The 21,835-nt window shown below is 38.5% G+C and overlaps 1 protein-coding gene across 1 annotated transcript in view; it reads right to left on the bottom strand.

Annotated features, from left to right (window-relative positions):
- Nucleotides 1-998: 998 nt before the first annotated feature.
- The window catches only part of clint1a (clathrin interactor 1a), a 24,546-nt gene continuing 3,709 nt past the window's right edge, over nt 999-21,835 (bottom strand). The window contains exons 2-12 of the mRNA XM_088431810.1: nt 20,458-20,562; nt 14,574-14,670; nt 14,164-14,272; nt 13,640-13,804; nt 13,355-13,538; nt 10,695-10,914; nt 8,697-8,784; nt 7,839-7,904; nt 7,104-7,402; nt 4,854-5,046; nt 999-2,987 (exon numbers count right to left, since the gene is read on the bottom strand). Of these exons, the coding sequence (XP_088287936.1) occupies nt 2,644-2,987; nt 4,854-5,046; nt 7,104-7,402; nt 7,839-7,904; nt 8,697-8,784; nt 10,695-10,914; nt 13,355-13,538; nt 13,640-13,804; nt 14,164-14,272; nt 14,574-14,670; nt 20,458-20,562 (1,870 nt within the window). The 3' untranslated portion in view covers nt 999-2,643. The remainder of the gene's footprint in view (nt 2,988-4,853; nt 5,047-7,103; nt 7,403-7,838; nt 7,905-8,696; nt 8,785-10,694; nt 10,915-13,354; nt 13,539-13,639; nt 13,805-14,163; nt 14,273-14,573; nt 14,671-20,457; nt 20,563-21,835) is intronic.

Below are 21,835 nucleotides of genomic sequence, written 5' to 3'. Positions count from 1 at the left end.
TATTTCCAGTGAAATGTTAAATGTGTCCCCGCTTGTTCAAACACGGTATTCTAATTAATATCGCTGGTTCGGTAGTTTCGCTGTGTTTTTCCACCAAACCATCAAGATGAGATGAAATCGTCTACTTTTTTTTCCTCCAAATTAGTGCTTCCTCGTATCATCCAGCAGGTGTCAGCATACTCACGCTGTTTTCCGATGGCGCCGTAATTTCTAGCTTGTCTCTTGATGTTGCTTTTCCAGTTAGTTTGAACAGAAATGACAGCGCAGTCTCAGCGGACTTCATAAATGCATTATGAATAATTGAGTTTGCGATGCTCGAGATTGCAGATGGCACTCAAAAGCTGTCATTTGTCTTGACGTCTCGGATTGCTTTTACTCTTTAATGGGCACATTACCCATAAAAGCACAATTTACTGCATCTCGTGGAGCTGTAGATTTTTTTTTTTTTTATGGCAGAGGTTGCTCATTGTCTTGGCGATGTTTGTGTATTTTAAAAATTATATTTGGAGAGGAGTAGAACTAGGTCAGTTTACCAGAACGGGCTTCGTGAGTTGCTTCTTTTCGAATAATCAACGTGCAAAACGCTAGTCACGCCCGATTTGCCACGTCCTCCAGAATTAAAATAAATAAATAAAACACTTTACCCTCCCCCTTCACCCAGATGTGTTCTGTAGTCATAACTAGAACAATATGTTCAGTTGTCATGATCTAGAACAACCTAACTAGCAAAAACTCTCGCTTTTTTTCTCTCTTTTACTGCAAAAGCGAGGCTACTTTGCAACCTGTCATAAACTGCCAATCAAGTAGTCACTATTACATTTTCTAAATACTGTATCGCTACTTTATAGGCGCTGGACGTCTAATACTTATGGTCAACTTTGATCACGTTCCCACCAACTAAAATTAATTTTCATGTTGATAAAGCTGCACTCGTGCTGCTTGAGGCTCTTTCGAATGACGCTAACGACACAACGCACAAAATAACACACACCATTAAATCATTTCAATCAACGGTTTAATGTTGTAGATAACCAATAATTGCGATGTAAATCAAAATGGGAATGATGCAAAATTTCTCAAAAGGACTCTTTTTGATATTTGCATATTCAGTACTAGTGTTTCAGTAACAATCCCATTCTTGCGAACCCTTAAATCAAAAGTAGAAAAAAAAAACCCTGGCATGAAACAAACTAAAGAAAGAAAACAGATTTTGGTCATTGTAATGCTTGAGACTTCAACAAAAGGCTACAATGTATCCAGGCCACCCAAGGCTGCGGGATCCACTTCCTTGAACTCTGGCGTGTGAATTGTTAATAAAGTCGTTGGCAAACCGAAAGCAAAACATGTCAGGCACCCAAGATTGATGTCAAATTACAGTTACAAGGGTCAGGAGGCACTTGATCCAGCGAGGAGCAGTGCAGCAGTATATGTACATCCCATAGATCAGCACTACAGTAGACCTCTCACTCGTCTCTAACACCAGCTTACTTGTTGGGGAAATGCACCACGCACATACGCGCAAGCTGACAAATACTGCATGTGAGCTGTTATATATGTGTTTGTGTGTGTGTGTGTGTGTGTGTGTGTGTGGGGGGGGGGGGGGGTCAGACACGGTGTGATGCAACGGACAGTCTGCAATTGTGGTATTACACAAGCGAGAGGAAGCAAAAATGTTTCGGGGGACAAACAGCATAAGCGAACGCATTAAGACAACTGCCGCCGTGCGCAGACAGTTTACTTGGCTTGAGGCACGAGTACAAACACAGTATTTGTATATGGTGTGGTTTTTGCCTTCAACACTGCACGGTCACGTCGTCTTCATGGAAGTTAACACATGAGGAAAAAGGCAACGGTCTTCCAGGCACTCTGGCATGTACTTGGAAGGGGAACAAAAATAAGAACATTCCCCAAGTACTGATTATCTTCTTGAAATGGAAAGCAATAGTACTCTTCTTAAGTAATTTATATGTACACCGAGAAGAAGAGACCTAATGCATCAATAAGGAAGGATGATCTAGCTGTGGGAGAACAGCGCGTTTGCAGACTCCAGCAATTTGTGGCATGAGACGAGGTGATCTCAAGTCAAATCGCTCGTGCGGCTGTTGCAACTGTTGACATTGTTCCCCCCTCCCCCCACTGCAGATGAAAGTTCTTTCTGATTTGGAGTAATGACATGTAGATGACTATTTACACACTAAAGGAAGACGGAGGACAAAATGAGAGGTAACTTGATATATTAGAAAGTTAAAATGGCTGATCATGTTCTCCAAACACGTAATTCAATATGAGGCATCTCAAAAAGTGATGCATCTACCAATATATATGTATATACATTTTTGCTATTCTGCTGATTCCATTTGATTGAGGTTATAAAAGCACACACACTTCACATTCATGACCAGCAAGGCACACATTTAAGGTAGCTGTCTGAAGACCGCACCGATCATTGGTTCAAACTACGCACACGTCCATATTCATCCATCCATCTAGATTCATTTCACTACACAGCATTATTTGTTTAAAATAAAGAGATTGCAGGGTGTTGGTATTGTGGGAGTTGACATTATTCAAGTACTCTTTGTTTGAAGCTCGGAACAATCCTTCACCAATAACCCTTCGTCTCATCTCTGCTTTGCTTCTTCATCATTTGCCAAAGTTGCCAAAGTCGGCGAAGGCGTCATGCTTGGACTGCTGAACCATTGCCGGATTCATTCCCATTCCCATGGCACTGGGCATTGCCATTGTCATCCCTCCCATGTTCATGCCCATGCCCATCATGCCTTGGTTGGAAGCCATTGACATCCCCATCATTGCCTGGTTGGGGGCCATCCCCATTGCCATCATGCCAGGGTTGGACGCCATTGCCATGCCCATTCCCATCGCGGGGCCGGGGTGCATCATAGTATTGACTGGCGGTCTGATTGCCGAGGCGCCGAGGCTCATTGTGGAAAATCCTTGTGATAGCATGTTGGCGTTGGCCTGGCTGCCTGCAACATATTCGACAAAGTTACATTTAACAGTGCTCCCACTTTATTTACAAACCATTTTGTTCACCAACAAGAGGAAAGTGTGGTTTGACTGCAAATTGTTGGGGATGGAGTCTTCAGCAATACTTCATTTTGACTGCCGAGTTCATTTGCTAGCCGTCATCGATGGAGCAGCAGGTGATCTAATTACCGAAGATCGCATGTGATTTGCATTCAGCGAACATCAAATTTCAATTTGTTGCAGCTCTTTTCAGAGAGATCGATCAGAGATAATTCCCATTTGCAAATCTCACTGTACCACCTCGCTCTAATCCAAAACAGTCCAAACTCGAGCTGCAGGTTTCCTTCCACAACACACCTGATTCAAATGATCAGTTCATCAGCAAGTTAAGCAGAAGCGCAATAACAATCTTGATCATTTGAATCAGGTGCGTCGGAGAAAGAAAGGTGGAAAACATGCAGGATACTGGCCCTCGAGGACGGAGTTGGGACATTAGTTCACAAAATGTCAAGTATCTAGCTTCCATTAAAAATAATCAAGTGGCCTTGGTTTCCCAGTTTTTAGATACAACTCCTGGGCAGAAGTAGATTAGAACTCATGCCCTCATTGGTCGATGGTTGTGCCGGGAGCCAAACATGTGTCTTGTAGGAGTGCCTGTCTTCCTCATAAAACTGATACACTGTTACACAGACGCAAAGGGAGAGCAGCGCTGCAGTAGAACGTTGTAAATCTCTTACCGAGATTACTTTTGTAGTCAATTGGAATTTCAGGTGTAAAATCTGATTGTTACCATGTTTGGTCAGCTAAAGGTTTCACTCTAATTAGACTTCTGGGCGCCGTTAATATCACTACGGCTCTCTGTGGGAATCCAGCCAAAGGGATGGAAAGGGAAGGGATAACAGTACAGTTACTGTATAAGCTTTAATCCTAAATATTTAATCATATATGTGTACTGCAGTAATATTTATCTAAATGTATAAAGTGTAAATAGCTTTCACATTTAAATCATTCAGGTACCCACATTCGAGTGCATGAAAATACCAGCGAGGGTTGATGACGCGACTCGCGGTTTGTCACTTATCGTGGGGGCTCCGGTCCCCATTATCCTTGAAACACGATTGATTAATGTATTAGGATCAATATCGAATCTGAATTATGTAGCAAAATCCACCCAATTATAGCCATCTTGCGGGCGGCCACACTTTGACTGTCGACTGACATCACAGCTGCGCAGGTAACGACTAACAATCATGATGCGCACATCAAAACCGGAAAATACTAGATGAGCCATGATTGGTAATTTTCACGAACCCTGAGCAACTCTGATGTTATTATCAGTCAAGAACTGCTGCCATTGGCGATGGAATTCATTGCTTAATCCAAATTCATAATTCATGTGTAGGTGGAGGACGCACAGAAAGTATTATTGTCAAGAACATTTTTGACTTGATTTTCCCTTCAACACTGAGATCGTCTTACTGTTGTTTGTACAGCTTGCTAATATATTAGTTCAGATGACATTTTTTTGAAAAGGATTAGCGTTAATAGTAATGTTAATACATCAATTGTGTTTCTAGCTGTAGAAGAGAAGTTCCACTGTAGATGAAATCCAATTAATTGCAAGCCTGGAGGTTTTCTGCCACATTCATTAGCGCAACGTTGCCAAAAGATTGCCAGATTGACAAAATTCTTAATGATCTTAATTATTGTTTATTCATGAGCACATTCCTAGTTAGCCTACTTGCGAGCCTTTCATGTTGAGGTCGAACCATGTGGTTACACCAACAAAGACTCAAATGAATTCCTTGTTGAATGCAATCACACACTGCATTATTGACAGGACGTTTTAAACGTCTTTCTGTTACCTTGCTGAAGCGTGTTGAGGGTGGGTTGACTCTGCTTGGGCGCCTGCATGCCGGGCCCCAGCGAGTCGAGGCTGATGTTCACCGAGTGGTCCGACCAGGTGGAAGGGAGAGACGCTTTGGCTGCGGCACCCTGAGAAACGACTCCCTGCTGAGCAGTCAGCGGTTGTAAAGGTGCCCCGATGTTCTGGAGGGGCTGGTAAAGGCATAAATAAACTCACTTAAAAGTGCTGTCTTAACCACAAAGACTTCTGCCAAGACCTTTGCAATTAATATAAAAATACATTAAGTTTTGACAACAGTCAAATAATTTGGATCTTAATACTATGTATAAGTAACAGTAATATGAGGAACATGTCTTCAAGTATTTATTTGTCCTTGGCAGAGAATATATTATTCATGTTAAGTGAGAGAATTATTCAATCCTACAATTCACAGTAATATGCTCGAACATTTACAGTAGCTGTAGGTCCATTATCTGATCTGAATTAACTCAAGGGAGGGAAAGCTTGTCTACTTTTGTTTCAGTAGGTCAAGAACCGGTTTTAAAAGATGCATCTGTCAGCCACAGGCATACATATGGTTTTTAAACATTATATCCATACATTTTTGTTTGTTTCTAAATAGGTTAAATTTTTAAAAAATAACAGCTGAAAAAAAATAGGAACAATTTTGTGCTTGACTGAGTTCATAAGACCCTTCCAAGCTGTCTGCATTTTGTGCCTAAAACCCGGCACGGTTACAATCCTGGCATCAGTCGGCCCAACTCCAATATGTAAGTCCTGAGCACCCTTATTTCATCTGGGACTGACGGCCGTAATTGCAGGTTATTTAGCAATAATCCCTTTGCCCATTCTTACCACTACAGCAAGCAGGTTGCTAGGATGCTATGCTTTAAGCCACGGCTCTTAAGTCCTGGTCCTCGAGGACCCATTTCCCGGATGTTTTATGGTCTCCCTGCTACAAGACTGATTCAAGCGATCAAGATTGTTGTCGGGCTTCTGCAGACATTGCTTGTTGATTATCCGATCATTTGAATCAGGTGTGTTACAGCTGGGAGACATACATAACATCAAACAGACCGGCCACTAAGGACCAGGACTGAAGACATTCCCTTTAAAAAAGAAAAAAGAAAAAGAAAAAGCTTTCTGAAGTGTTATGTGTTTTGTATTGTTTGGATTGCAGCAACTGTTGTATGGAGGCGTGTGCAGTATAAGGTGCAAGTTATTAAACTTCTTTTTTTTTTTGTATTATGGCTGTCAGATAGCAAAAGCTTTACGCTTAATTTGACACTTGATGTGTTGGTCAGTACTTCACAGACAAAACTATTTGTACGAAGCAATAAAAACTTATCTTCTAATGTGTACAGTTCCTAGGATACACATTGTGTGTGTTTCTTTTGTAAAAATAGCTTCAACATTATTTAGTAAAAAGTAGTAGGTAATGTAAATATTATTACTGTATTAAATCACAACACCTTTACTTCCTTCTAGGTAGATGGTGTACTACGTAGGCAGATTGCAGATTGTACTACCAACAATAATTACGTTTGATCATGTCATTGTGTTGAAGAAATGTTTTTCTTTTTTGTTTCTTCACTGTCATATCGTCTTGATCATGTTTCCTTTTGTCTTTGAAGTTGAACAAGAAAACAAATCTATTGGCAAAATGATGTCTCCAGAGGCAACATTATTTTAGCAATTTAGACAGTATATGTCACAAAAGGCCATGTCTCCTGTCCTAGTAATTAATGCAGAATAACAGTTACACCTGATTAAGTCTTGAAATAACTAATGTAAATGTACAATGCCAAACTCCACAACGAAAGGATTGTACTTTTTCTGCTTCAGAAATAACCTCAGAAGAAAATAGAAACTATTCTATTTCTCATTTCATTGTCAAACCTTTGTTAGTGATCAATGGCAATATGATTATTTAATTTAGTTTTGAAGCTTTTTTTTAAGAAAAGGGGGGGGATCACAAAATAATTTACATTCAGATGAGTATAATTGAATTTTGCATACATTTGTCAATTATTAATTAAAAGTCAATTATAGCATGACTGTTGTGGAGGGATGCGCTCAATGGCATTTTGAATTGTCATGCAACATGAACTGTTCATATCGGCACACCAAATCCGTCAAGTGTAATTCCCCCAAAAACGTCATTATGAAACCGATGTCATGTCACGCTAAGCATAGTGATAAATTATTCAGAATGGATGAATTGGCGTTCGAGTGCAACCATGCATACCTGTGACCTCGACTGAGGCAGGCCAGTGGTGTTCATGCTCTGTGTACTATTCATGCTGAAGTTGAGGCTCCGCGAGGAAGTAAATGTCTGAGTTGGCCCCATCAAGTCGAAAAGATCTGCCGAGGACGCACTGGAGCCTGCAGCGGCAACTGGGGCGGGGGTGAAAGCAGGACCAGTGCTCATGGCTCCAAAAAGGTCATTTTCACTGGTGTCTACAGGGTGAGCGGATTCTGGCATTTGGCCACCAGGGAATGCATTCCACTCTCCAAAGTCACCGTTGTTGCTGGTGACTGATGCAGCTGTGGGATGAAACGGAAGAAAAAAAAAAGGAAAAAAAGGTTATTTGTTCAAAGGTTGCTGTGATTTATGTACTGTATATGGAGTATAAAAAAATGACATCCTGTAAACAAATCAAACCTGTCCGGGAAAAATCAACAGATGAGTCTGAGTTGGGTCAGTTCATTTTTATAGATGTGCCACATTTTAAAATTTAATTGAATTGATTCTGCTTGTTGTCTCTCCATCTCAACTTCCCCTACACCCATATCTACCCCCGCCCCGTCTTCTGTCCGTGTCTCCTTGTCATCCATAACTGGAGCTGATGTGTGTCTGTTCTTGTTATGCAGAGCAGGTAGCATGCGCCATATGGCCAGCTTTCCATCTGAATATTCTAGTAGCATGCTGGAGTAGCTACAATGGCACAACGCACGCTTAAAAGAAAGTCTCGAATCCTACCAGATCCTGCAGAAAGGCCGGCAGAAGCAGCAGGAGAGGAAAAGTCAGCAAAACCACTCATCAAGTCTGCAATGAGAAAAAGTCATGGAGATGTCTGTTTTAGAGAAGAGCTCCAGGTGCTCAGCTGACACTTAGCATTCCTTCAGTGTGTGGCAAAAAGGAGAGGTGGTGACATCTGTTCAGTCCTCCCGCCTTCTCCACCCACCAGGAACTACTCCAAAAACATCTGGTGCACTTAGTTCCTATACATTAGCTCCCTCCTCCAACTGTCCCCAAAATCTGATGCTAGAACCAACTGGTGCACGTTGTGCCAAGTAGGCAAGTGTTTGAAGCGAGCTAGCTTGACAGCTAACTTGTTAGGCCATCAGATCAACATTTCCCTTTGCCTTGAAAAGCCAGGTGCACGAGACGCAACATAACAACTTCACTTTATGGACCTGGGCATATCGTGAAAATTCATAGTATACGTACAGTATGATTGACACAATGGGTATTAATGAAGGTTATTTAATTGATATGTGGTGATACTCTACTTATTCAAATGGAGATTAAACTGCTTGTTTTAGATTAAACTGTGATGTTTTCAATTTCAATTAGTATCTTGTGAAATTGGTGGAATGATGAAATCCAAATTTAGCTTCAAAGCTGATTTTTGGTAATCCTAGTTTGGTTGAACCAGATATGCAAATGTGCCTGACCATTTTTTTTTTTTTTTTTACATACCCACTACAGAGAGCATTTGGATTTATTTTAGGCACAGTTAGTGAAAACTATACTAGATATATGACCTTAACTAACACTAATTTTACCTTCTCTAAGTAAAAAAAAAGGGAGCCCAAAATACCAAAAACATTATACCAGTGGAAGGAGGCTGTGAAGGCGTTGACCCTGTCATTAGTAGGTCAACTAGTCCACTACTCGAGGGCTGTGTTTCTGCTGATTGTGGCTGCAATAGAGAACAAAGCTAGATCAGAATAAGGACATACAGCTGTTAAAAATAATAGCAGTCCCTCAAAAATTGCGAGATATATAACAGTTTCTGTTAAAATTTCAAACTCTACACCACAAGTAAATTTCTGGAGGGTAGAGTAAAGGTAAAACCAACAGACCAAAACAGGTCTGCCGTGCACGCTTTTGATTCTGTGAAACTAAATGATGAACTGAAAGGGGTGTGTTCAATAAAATAGCAGTGGTGTGTTTGATCGGAGAGGGTGTTGACTGTGAGTTAAAAAAGGCAACTGACATTACATATGCTGGCTGTGCGGCTGTCCTGAAAAATTTAGTAAAATGGGTCATTCAAGACACTGTTCTGATGTAGCGTTTTTTTTTTTCTAAATCAAGAAATGGATAAGAGGAGAAAATTTAGAAAAGTGCAGAAATCATATGCTGTTCAACTAAAATGATCTCGAATGCTTTAAAATGGGAGCCAAAACCTGAAAGAACAGGAAGAAATAGAAAAATAACTTCTTGAATGGATTGGAGAACAACCAAACTGGCAATGGTTCCGCCAATGATCAGCTCAAAGAAAATCTAAACGTGTCTCTGCCAATATACCAGCAAAAGAAGCCTCTGTAAAATCCCATTATATATATATATATATATATATATATATATATATATATATATATATATACACACACACACACACACACACACACACATATAAAGATGCACTGAAGTTGTTTATATTTGCCAAAGAACACAGTGACTGCCCTAAAAACAAATGTTGTAATAATTTTGTGGACTCATAAAAATGAGATTTTTGGGTTTAAAGGGCCAGTGTGTAAGATTCAGACCATTTTTCATTAAAAAGGAATAAATTAAATTGTAAATTTCAAAAACTTTCAAATGAATGTGTTCTTAATGACTAACAATCTGTTTTAGATTTAATCATAGGTCTAGTTATCATGAAATGATATTACACGGGGGGTGGCCCTTCTCTGGAGGCGGCCATGTTTGTTATAACTGTGGACAATGGCAAATGCAGCACCTACAGCTGTCCATAATGAAAAACGCTCTAAATCTTAGACACTATCCCTTTAAGGGTCACTGATAGTTTGTTAGATTGTCCTGCAAACAGAGAATTCAAGCCACAGTCCTCACTGTACAGTATACAGTTAAGCATGGTGGTGGAAACATCATGATATGAGGATGTTTTTTGGACTACGGTTGTATTTCCCATAAACCACAGATCATGGATCAGTTTGAGAACATCAGGAAACTGGAAGAAGTCATGTTGCCAATATTGAAGGACAAATGCCTTTGAAAAGGATTATTAAAAAAAAAAAAATGACCCCAGACACACCAGCAGCAAACAAAGCCATGGTTCCAGGCAAACTGCATCCATCGACTGGAGTAGCTAGCACAATCTCAGGACCTTAATGTCATATAAAATTTGTGGGCTGACAAAACAAACAGAAAACACAGTATAATTGTGGAACATAGTACAGTTGACCTAGACCTACCCAGAATTTCAAAGTCAACTCCATTCACCACAGACACAAAGCAGTGATTATAAACCGTGGTTATGCAACAAAATATCAGCGTAGGGTACTCAGAAAAATTGAATTTTCAAAACTTTTACATTCTTAATTTGCACAGTACATTTTTGAGTTTCCAAAAACAGATGTCAATGCTATTTTTTTTATGAAATATAAAATTCAATTATTAATTGCCATTTTATTGCTTTGAAATAGAATGTGCAGTGTCCCCAATTTATTTGCGTTCATTGAAGTACAAATTATTTGAGGAATTTTGACATTTATTCATCTTTTTACAAACACTTATTATTTTGAGCACAACTGTATGGTAACTTGTAGCCGCATTAAGTTGATATGAAGTATATTCACACACAACCTGTTTGGTATTGGCGTTGGGGCTCTTGTCTCCTGTGTACTGTGCTGCCGCCCCTAAGTCCACTTTCTTAGATGGGGCGCCCCCTCTCTTGCGGGTTGCTGTAGTCTCGGTTGCTTGGACTATTTGCACACTCTTCGTGGTAACAGTCTCTTCTTCATCTTTGAACTCTTTGCCTGATTTGCCATTTTGAGATGATCGGCTTCGCTCTTCTTCATTGTCACTGTTCAAGGGAAAAGGGGGGGAAAAAGATTAACAAACTATGCCAGATACTCTTGCTTTAAATATATTTAAACGGTGACAACAGTACTAAAGAGGAAGTCAACACAAAACATCTTTAGAAAAATGTGTTCTATACCAACATACTAGTCCACGGGTGACCAAATTCGATCCTCAAGAGCCACAATCCAGCTTGTTTTCATTGTGTCTCTTTGACAAACACACCTGATTCAAATGATTAGCTCATCAGCTTGCTTTGCAGAATCCTTATAACGACGCTGATTTGAGTCAGGTGTATTGGTTGAAGAGCTACAATGAAAACAGGCTGGATTGTGGCTCTTGAGGACCGAACTTGGCCACCTCTATACTCGTCTAAAAAAATATTCTGATTATTATTGTGTTTGTCTAATATAAATGAAGCAGCAAAATACACCCGTTGGTATCAAAACACAAACGTTTTATCATCTCTAGTCTGTTGTTTGAATGACCTGTAGTAACAAGCAAGTCCGTAGCGCTTTTCCTTGTCATTTTGTGAACACAAACCTCTGCTTGTGTTGTCACACCACATTTAAGGGGCAGAGTGAGCAGTGTCTTATTTTCAAGAAACGGGACCACGCTCTCAAACAGGCTGATTTCGGCGATTCAAAAATATGGGTTAAAGCTATACTGTAATTCCTGACCTGTGTGTGATTTTGACAAATACTGTACATTGTCGCCATTTGCTCCGAAACAACACTTGGAAAATGTATAAATCAAGGTAATAACTGCACAGAACATTTAATGTATTGTACATGACTTACAGAATGTCACGTCATTGTTCATTGCAAGTTTTCTGTGGTCTAACTTCTACATTCTCATTAGCACTTATCTGCCATTTTCTCAACCTTTCAATGAGGTCAAATTCTTATCTCTAACAAAACACGGGTTGAAACTGCAAGAGTTTGTGCACATGGATTGAGCAGATAAATTCACACTTATATTTTGTACTCATTAAAACTTTGAGTATTAAATACTGCTAGTCATTTACAGTTACTCTAACAATTAAGGCTTTTTTAATTTAGAGATTAAAAATGTCATCATGATTACCGGTACATTAATACAAAAAAGAATCACAGTTTAGCTGCTGAAACTGGCAAATAGAATTTATTATGCGTGTAGTTACTTTTTTGAAAGTGACTTGTTGTGGAGGCCCTTATGGGCAAACCAAAAGTCACAACAACTTATATAGATAAGATGTACCATAATTCCCCAAATATAGGACGCACCTGAGTATATAACGTACCCTTGATTTTTGAGAAAAAAATCAGGTACTTTGTTTGGTGACAATGTAAAAACTATAACAAAACAGAATAAATCTCATCTTTGTAAATTCTTCATATTTTCTTATGTCCAATATGATTCAGATTTCCCACATTGTGAGAGGTCAGTGAATGTTTCACCAGTGTAATGTCGAATGGGCTCAAAGCAGTTGTTTTTCCCTTTTCCAAGCGACACAGCTGACGTTCTTTTTGCCATAAATGCCCAAAGTTGTACACCATCTATGTTCCACCAAGCGATTGTGATGTGATTATGATTGCGCGTGTATATGCCAACAGACCACAATTAATAAACAAGTCAAATGGAATACCTTTCCATGTTCTCAACACGGTGCACTCTTAAATCAGATGAAGACATCATAACTATTACATGATCCTCTCCGTTTTAAAAATATTCTTGTGTGTGAACAAGGGACTCGGATGTTGATTCAGTTTGCTCACTTCTTTTATTGAAAAAATTGCCGTAACAACCTCAGCTAACACGAGCTGCACGAGCTTGTTCCGTTACGGTAATTAATATTGTAAGTAAGAATACGGCCAATATAAAATTGCACATCTGTGCGTCAAAACGTGGCTGATGTGGCTGACGGATCAATCTTTCTTGAATGGTGTCAGGGGAAAAAAAAAAATCTAATTTTGAAATAACCATTTATCAGGAATTACGGTAGCTGTTCTCTGTCTCCATAAAACAAAAAAGTCTAGTTGCCACAATTGCAAGATTACGACTGATCATATCTGACAAACTACGACCCCCCCCCCCAAAAAAAAAAAAAAAACAAGGCAAGGTAACAAAAGACAGATTCACATTTCAGCTATAACTCCTATTTACATATTTTCATTTAATTTGTGAAAATTGTGATTTATATCTTTTGTTGCCCAATAGTCAGATATTTAATACATCCTATCTTTTATTAAAAGCCAAACTCCTTTAATACATTACTACATCTCATTCCCAGAATGACATACATGATTGTGGGAAATGAAGCATGTGGAAAAGAAGTAGTTCTAGCTTAATTTAACTTGAAGACTTTTAAAATCAGCCTTACTAGTGTGCATGTTGTGTGTGCATCCATTGTATTTGATGATTGTTGATACTTGGGACATTGCCACTCACGCCTATGGTCCTACCTAAAGCGGTCTGGTGAGTCGTCTCTGTCCTTCTTCCTAAACTTGTTGATGGTATCATCAATAGTGCTTCCAATCTTGCCGCTGATCTCTCCCAACTTATCGCTGAAAGGGAACTGCCCTTTGTTGCTCTCCCAGTCATCATCCCACCGGTTACGGCTTTCACTTGAGTCATACCTGTCGCCCGCTGATGAAATCACAGAAATAGGATAAGGTTTAAAAATAAATTAAAAAAACGCAACTTTTTGTAAACTAAGGTTAGCTTAGCTTTGCTAAAAATGGACTTACAGTAACCTCTGTATCCTCGACTGTCGGAAGACACACCGACATATTTATCTTTGTTTTTCTTGGCCTTTTTCCGCTCTTCCCTCAGCCTTTCATCGTCCTGGACAAACTCTACCATCTCCTTCACCTTCTGACGCACATTCACTCCTTGGTCCTTTCCATGCTCATCTAGAAACAGTACATGTATGTAGCATTAAAAAATGGACGGGTATAAAAAAATAAAAGTATTACTTTTAAGTGCTGAGTTATGTTCATGGAATGCTCTATATATATAACCATTTCTGAGCAGAAAATGAATACTCTTGCTTGTTGCACATTAATACACACATGGTTGAGAACGGCAAAACGAAAGCAGCTTTAGGGGACGGTGTGTGCGGAATTGAGGAATAAGCTAACCTTTCATCACAGCTCACACTAAAGCTTTTGTTAATTAACATTGTGTTCAGAGCGTTGACATGCTGGCATATGCATACTTCAAAACTACAAAGGGAAATATTGAGTTAATTAGAAGAGGGGAAAACACTTACCAACAAAATGGTAGCTTTCTAATGATCTCAGGTCATAGAGATGTTCTCTGGCACTAGTGACAACTCGCTCTGATCCATTCCTGATTAGATGAGCAAGCAGCAGTAGAGACTGCAAGAAATTAACAGATAATATTAGCCATAAACTTAATTATTAATTCTGAATGTACATACCTGCAACCGAAAATAATCAATAGGATTTCTTTTCCTGGGCTGATTCATTCTGGGCATTTGTTAAAAAATGTCAACACATTGTATTGCTTTACTTTCATACCATTGTTGAGGTATGTTAATAAATAATAGAAAAGTATTTCCTACTTGTTGAAAAGGTCTGTCAAATGTGACCATGGGCCTTCGCCCTTGTTTTACGTAATGTATGTATGCAAAGAGTTTGTGGTACATGGCTAGTAGACCTTGTAGACTCTCCTCCAGTTCTTCTTGTTATCTCTCAGCATGCGGGTCCACAACATGTTCATCACCTCTGGGAACTGCTCATACATGAAGGTGGCTCTAAACATTAACACATTTGGAGGGGGAAGAAAAAGGTAAACTATTAAAAACTATATCTGCTATACATATACACAAAATTTTAAATAAGGCAGGGCTTGATGGAAAAATGTTGGTTTTACTCAAATGATTTGGTGTAGGAGCAAGCAAAGGATTAATAATGTGGATCTAAATTAGGACGTGACTAATCGGGACTTTTTTTTTTGTGGATGCTGAAACTGATATTTGACAGAAATACTGACTAGCAATTACTTGGCCAATTTAGTGAAAAATATATACTGCATAAAATAACTTTTTGGTCCCCTATATAATCTTTCTTTCTGATAATTCAAAAAAATGATGGCAATAATATTTTTTTCATTATTTTTTTCATAAAATATACCTAATGGTATGGAAGACTGTAAAATCAAGTAAAACTTGAATAAATATATATAATAAAATAAATCAAACATCTAGAGGCCAGGAAAAATATCTGATGCAATCAACATACGCTGGCGTCTAAAAGGAATGCTACCTCGGTTAAGATGCATTCTCTCGTTTCTAATTGATTCTATTTATTTATTCATTCAATAAAAGGGAACAGACGAATAAATCAAACAGTCAATTTAGGTGTATTTATTCAGGAGAGGAAAAACTCCTACATGATAAAATATTTCATTTACATCACATAAGGCAGAATTACTAGCACCACAGATGTTGGTAATTTGTAGAACCCCCTTTTACCAACAAATCAGCACATAATTGTCACCAATGATGTTTCACATAATGGAAGAATACAGAAAGAGGGACCTTTGACCACTTTAAACCATGCATTGAGACCTTTGACCAATCTCTTTAAATCAAACAGTGATTAGCGTCCTCTCCTTTCAACTCTTCATTGAGCTCCACAGGTTTCCAACGGGGTTAAGGTCAGGGAACTGAAATGACCATACTTGAAGAAGCTTGATTCTATAGGGTTAACAATGTCTACAATGTTCAGTTTGTGAGTGTGCATCTGCAATCAAAAACTGAAAGAAAAAAAAAAGTTATTCTAAGGCTTCTAACACACCTTAACTAGAGGCTCAAATAATTATGAAGGGCGTACATGGTAGAACAACTTTTTTTTTCAAGCAATAAAGTGCAACAAATTAAACTGAATAGACATGGGCTTAAAGGAACATTTAAGAATTGCAACAATTGAGCTAGTTTTACCAATACAAGTTGGTCAACTTGTTAGAGGTATTGTTTTATTCAACAGTGGTGCCTTGGTCTTCTTTTTTCCTTTTCATTACTTTTTAAACATATTAAAACATTTACTAAATATACAGTGCTGTGACAAAACTATTTGCCTTCTACCTGAATTCTGTGTTTTTTTTTTGCATATTTGATCACTTGCAAAGACTTAATTTCTTCAAAACAATGTTAACATCACTAAGAAGTGCATCAATAGGCGCGAGTGCTACGCTCTCGCACAGTAGGTGGCGGTATACACCTAAATGTTGTTTGAAATCCTGGACAATGCTCCGATTACTTTTAAATCATCTATGTGGCAACATTCTGGTTTTCCAAATGAGGAAAAGGGTGGTAACACATTGACTGCACGACAGCTTTTCAAAAACGCCTTCAAAAAAAGCAACCAACAATATGAAACGCTTTTGCATCGGCACTGGACCCATCAAGTGTGAGAGCTACCAAAATAACACGGAATTTTGGTATGTACATCACACTCGATATGAAGCCATTTATGATGGTGGAAGGCAATGCATTTTGGTGGCTTTCAACCCTCGAGTCTCTGTATCACTTTAGTCGCACAGGTAGTTCCAACTTGGCATGGACTGATAACTGTAATATTGTATATTGTAATGGCAATATATTGTGATTTTGAAAATCACGGTTATCTAAACCCATCCAAATTTGACAAAACCGGTAAGTTTTGTTTTTTCCCTCCCGTGTCGTCTGCCTTAATGGGCAATTGCAGCCTGCAGCAGGTGACTTATGAGGTGACTTGAGGTGACTTTTACGCTTTTGCCGCTGCAGCCAATCACGTCCACTTCCTGGTTTGTTGCTTAGGTAAACTGTAGTTAATGCAGCTAACATGTTTATGCTACTTTCACTGACCGTTTTCTGCGACATCAGTTGCCAGTGCAACTGTGAAGGTGGTATAGTTACTCCCCAAAGAGCAAAATTGGACCAATGTGGACATGCTTGCACAGTGGTAAATGGTAAATGGACTTTCACTTATATAGCGCTTTTCTACCTTGGGTACTCAAAGCGCTTTACACTAACTAGTCATTTACCTATTGATGACAAAGCATCAGGAGCAATTGGGGGTTCAGTGTCTTGCTCAAGGACACGTCAACATGGTCTTGATGGTCGGGGGATCGAACCCACAGCTGGGAGACGACCACTCTACCACCAAGCCATGCCGCCCCTGAACAGTATGTCTAAAAAAAACATGGCCATTAAATGTTAGACAAATTTTAGTTTGCTGCACCATGAATGGATTTTTGTCGAGCCCAGAAGTAAAATCACTACTGTAGTTAATGTTTATTTGTTTAATGTTTGGCAAATGTATTTTTATTTTGTTCATATTCAACTTTGAAAGAGGTCAGCTGCAACTTTTCTTGAAGCAGCATGTGAAAAGGAAGTATTTTGTTCCTCTATTCTGAGAGAAGATTGTTAATAGCAGCTTGCTTAATAACAATAAATCATTTTGAAATTGGAAAATGTATCTTAGCAGTTATTTTATTATTTTGAAAATTTGGCAAAAATCTCGTCATATCTCATTCTCATGGACTCTATCTCATGAGATAACTCGTCTTGTGGAATTCGTGTCCCGTGCCTATAAAATGCAGTTTTATTTTTAGTTTTAAATTATCCTAAAAGGCAGCAATAACTGAAATGACATATTTGCAATAATTGGTGATGAGTATTTCGCATGACATTGGATGAATTTTGGACCACTTTGCAGAATTGTTTCAACTCTGCTACATCAGAGTTTTTTTTATTTTTCTAAATTAACCTTAAAGGCAGCAATAACTGAAATGGCATATTTGCAATAATTGGTGATGAGTACTTTACACGACTGTGGATGAATTTTTGGACCACTTTGCAGCACTGTTTCAACTCTGCCACATCAGATGTTTTTTTTTTATTTTTTAAAGCATAACTGCCCATTTTAAGGCAATCACATCACAGCATCTCAATTGGATTTAAATCTGGATTGTTACTTTTTTTAAGCCATTCAGAGGTGGAGCTGCTGGAGTGTTTTGGGTCATTGTCCTGCAGCATAATCAAGAGCGCTTGACTTTGGTGGCACAAACTGAAGGATGGATTTTCTCCTTCAGGATCTTTGGGTACACAGTAAAATTTTACGCCGATCACAGCAAGTTGTCCTGGTCCTGGGGAAGAAAAGCAGTCCCAGACCATAACACTGCCACTACCATGCTTTACTGTTGCACCATGTTCTTTTTCTCAAATGCTATGCCATTTTTATGCCAGATGTAAATGCTTCCAAAAATGTCACTTGACTCAATAGATCATCAAATCATTACTGAATGTTCCTCCAAAAGTCTTGAGCATCCTCAAGATACTTTTTGGTAAATGTGAGACAATCCTTTGTGTTCTTTAGTGGTTTTCCCATGGATCCTGTTATTGGCAGTGTCTATCTTACATTGAGGTTGTGAACACTGACCTTAACTGAGGCCAAGTTAGTCTTGACATCTCTTTTGGTGCTTTCCAATTTTTTTCTGTGACCTCCTGGCTGAATCATCATCCCACAATCGGAGTAATCTTAGTTAGTTAACCTATTCTGAGAAGGTTTGACACTTTTCTCAGTTTTCTCCATTTCCAAACTGTATTTGTTCCCTAAATGTTATAACCTACTTCACTTTGACTAACAGATTCTATTTAAGTGGTCTCTTCATTCAACAAAGGTGGTGATACTCAGGTTTGGACATGGCCTGTGAAATTGAAGTTTCTATTTTTCCCTACTTGGCAAATAAAATCATCATTTAGAAACTGCATTTTATATATCTTTGGGTTGTCTCTGTAGGTTAGTAAAACTAGTTTGATTAAAGGAAACCTTTTGAGTGGTAAATATGTAAAAAAACACAGAAATCAGGAAGGGGGCAAAATCTTTTTCACAGCACTGTAAAAGTCAAATATAAAAATGAATACAACGAGAACAGCCATTCAAGATAAAGATGAACACATATTAGGGAACGGAAAATAAAGAAGGAAATAAATTTATTCAAACACACTGTTGTCTATATTTATGATGAAATACAATATTTTTTTTAGACTACTACACTGACCAAACCTTAACATCCACTTCAGCAAAGTAGTTACTATGACCAATTGCGATACACTTTTAACAGTGATTGATGGCTTTCACCTAGGAGTGATGGGTGGGATAACAAAACTAGCTGCTAAAGCTAATTTGACTTACTTTCTATCATCTTACTGACTAGCAAATTATTACCTTGTTACAAAAGCACGACTCACGAGTGCTTCTCTTGCTGTGATAAGCAGCTTTCCAGCTCAAAGACGTTAGTGGAGGCAACCTTTTTGGTTTTTGGGATATTGTCGTACATGGAACACGGAAAAATTTTGCCCATAAAAGCTTTAATGTCATCATAAGGACAGGTGTATAATATCGACCTATTGTTCAGATTTATGATAATGAGGGTAATCCCATTCGGTTACCAGAGTGCTTCAAATGGCACAACGTGATTGTGTTGTAAGGACAATTATTCTTTAGTGACAATAAGCAGTTAAGATGGATGGATGGATGGATGGATGGATGGATGGATGGATGGATGGATGGATGGATGGATGGATGGATGGATGGATGGATGGATGGATGGATAGAAGAATTGTTTATGTAGTGCGTTTCCACCTTACAAGGCCATCAAAGCATTTTACCAGTGGAGCAAAGTGGACTACTCATTCACCTACTGATGTCACAGTATCAGGAGCAACTGGGGGTTCAGTCCTTGCTGAAGGGTACTTTGACATGGTCACCAGGGTCAGAGATAGAACCCACAACCTTCTGGTTGGGAGATGAGCACTCTACCGGTGAGCCAAACTGTTTGTGTTACCAACAGATCATAGCAGTTCAGTTGTTTATGTTTTCAAACAAACCATGGTTAGGTTGTGTGTATATAGTGACATCACAGTCAAATCCTCTGCATGAGTTATGATGGGCATTGTGTGTGAAAATCAAGGTAAGGTAAGTTCTACCAAATCCCAGCATTTACTAGAAGGGTATAAAAATTTGATGGACTCAGTTATAATTTTGTTTTCTGTGTATTGATGAGATCATCCTTATTTGAGTACAACACTCAATTGTTTGGGCTCATGGAATGAAAAACAATGGCCAACTATGGCCAATTACTTTGATTTATTTGGCAGGCCAATTAGTCAGGCCCTAATGTAAATCCTCAGGCCTTAAAGTAAATCCTTTAAAAACTAAATTTCCATTGGTGTGAGAGTTTTGAGTTAAGGCAAGAGATGGAACGTCCACAGGTTCTCTTCTTTAATATTTATAATCACAGTCGAATGGCTGTAGAATTTACTGCATACAGTAGAATCACCGCTAATGCATCCAGACTGAGGTAAAATAACAAAACATTATTTTACATGGAGACACCAGTGGTGCGACTCTTGGTCTGTCAAATTACTAGATTACAAAAATAAAAGAAAATGGACACCATTTTTTTTTCCATTATGCTGTCCCAAAGTCAACTGGACCAGCAAAATAACAACCACAAAAAACCTTTAACGTGGAGATAGTTGTTCTAACCTCACCTGGAAATTTCACTCATCAGTTGTCCTGATGGTCCCCAAGGGTCATCATTGGTAGCCTCTCTGACTTTAGACTCCACTTCTGAATAATTCATCACAACATTGGTTCTGTGAATGAAAATCAAATCAATGAGAAGATATAAAACGCACACAAAATGTGAATAGGTGAAAACATAGTACATTCCATATTCAATATCCAAATAACATATCCAATTTACGCGAACGGGGGTGAAATTTGTCTACTCTCTATCAGTGGTGCCCTATGCGTCGCCTGCAGTCGACCGCCTAGCTTTGGTTGCTCGCATGATATTGAACATAAAAAACAAAAACAAAACACTTTTGCCGAAGAAGGTGGTCAATCAAAAAACAAAACAAAATCAAACAGTATGTAAGTCGTCATAATTTTTTTTTTTTTTTTAGCACCTCAGAACCACACTTTGGACAGATTTCAAAACAGCACTGTGTTGTGCATATGCTTCCGGGAGGAACTTCAAAATAAAAGCGTAACCAGGCTGTTCATGTCATACGTTACTTGTACCAAAAGTACAGTTTAGTGTGAAACATTTGCTGGCTTCAACATTTTGCTTTGACTATGAAATTGTGATATAATGGCTTGACAGGTAGCGCTTTGTCTAGTATGTCTCATAGCACTTCTAAAAAAATAAAAATAAACAGTTCCTCCCATTTGCTCTAAATGAACCCAGCATGAAAAAAGAAGAACAAAAATACATTAAGTATAGCATGAAGCTGAACAAGCATAATTAAATTAGGCTGCAGAATACAACATAAAAGTCAATTACACTAAACAGTACAGAAAGCTGAAAATGTATCCCCAGTAAGAGCAAGAGAGAAAGAGCTCTTGGTTGGTGACATTTAAATAAATATAAAATGGAAAATTAGGTCAGCACAATATGATTTGGCTTTTTTAAAATCTAAATATAAAAAGAAAAAACAACAACAAATGGTCGCTAAGCAAACAGTTAAATTCAGTCACCTAAAAATACTCCGAATTGCGATGACCATACAAACACCACACGTTTCATTTACGCACTCCAACACAACATGACGCAACTTCTGTGTCTGGTTAGATTGTGACCTTATTGAATGGCCACAAAATGGCACAAAAATGCAGATGAGCATGTAAGGATCAAATCACAGAAGAATAAAAGAATGTGGGACCATTTTCTGGTATTCATATTACCCCCCCAAGGTCCTCCATTTTGGAAATTGTCAAACATTTCATAAAGAAGTGTTTCAAAAGTCTTGGGACTTTAACATCACCTAAATAAGCACGACTTCTAAAACTCTCATAAGACACTTCCTCAATGAGCATGAAACAAACTCCAAAATATTTAGCTTTATTTTGTGGTTGGGAAGTTTA

This window comes from Hippichthys cyanospilos, chromosome 13, assembly GCF_059441005.1.
Source record: "Hippichthys cyanospilos isolate Australia breed blue-spotted pipefish chromosome 13, RoL_Hcya_1.0, whole genome shotgun sequence".
NCBI lineage: Eukaryota > Metazoa > Chordata > Actinopteri > Syngnathiformes > Syngnathidae > Hippichthys > Hippichthys cyanospilos.
Note: the sequence above shows the minus strand (reverse complement) of the source record. Positions and strands in the feature narration are given on the sequence as shown.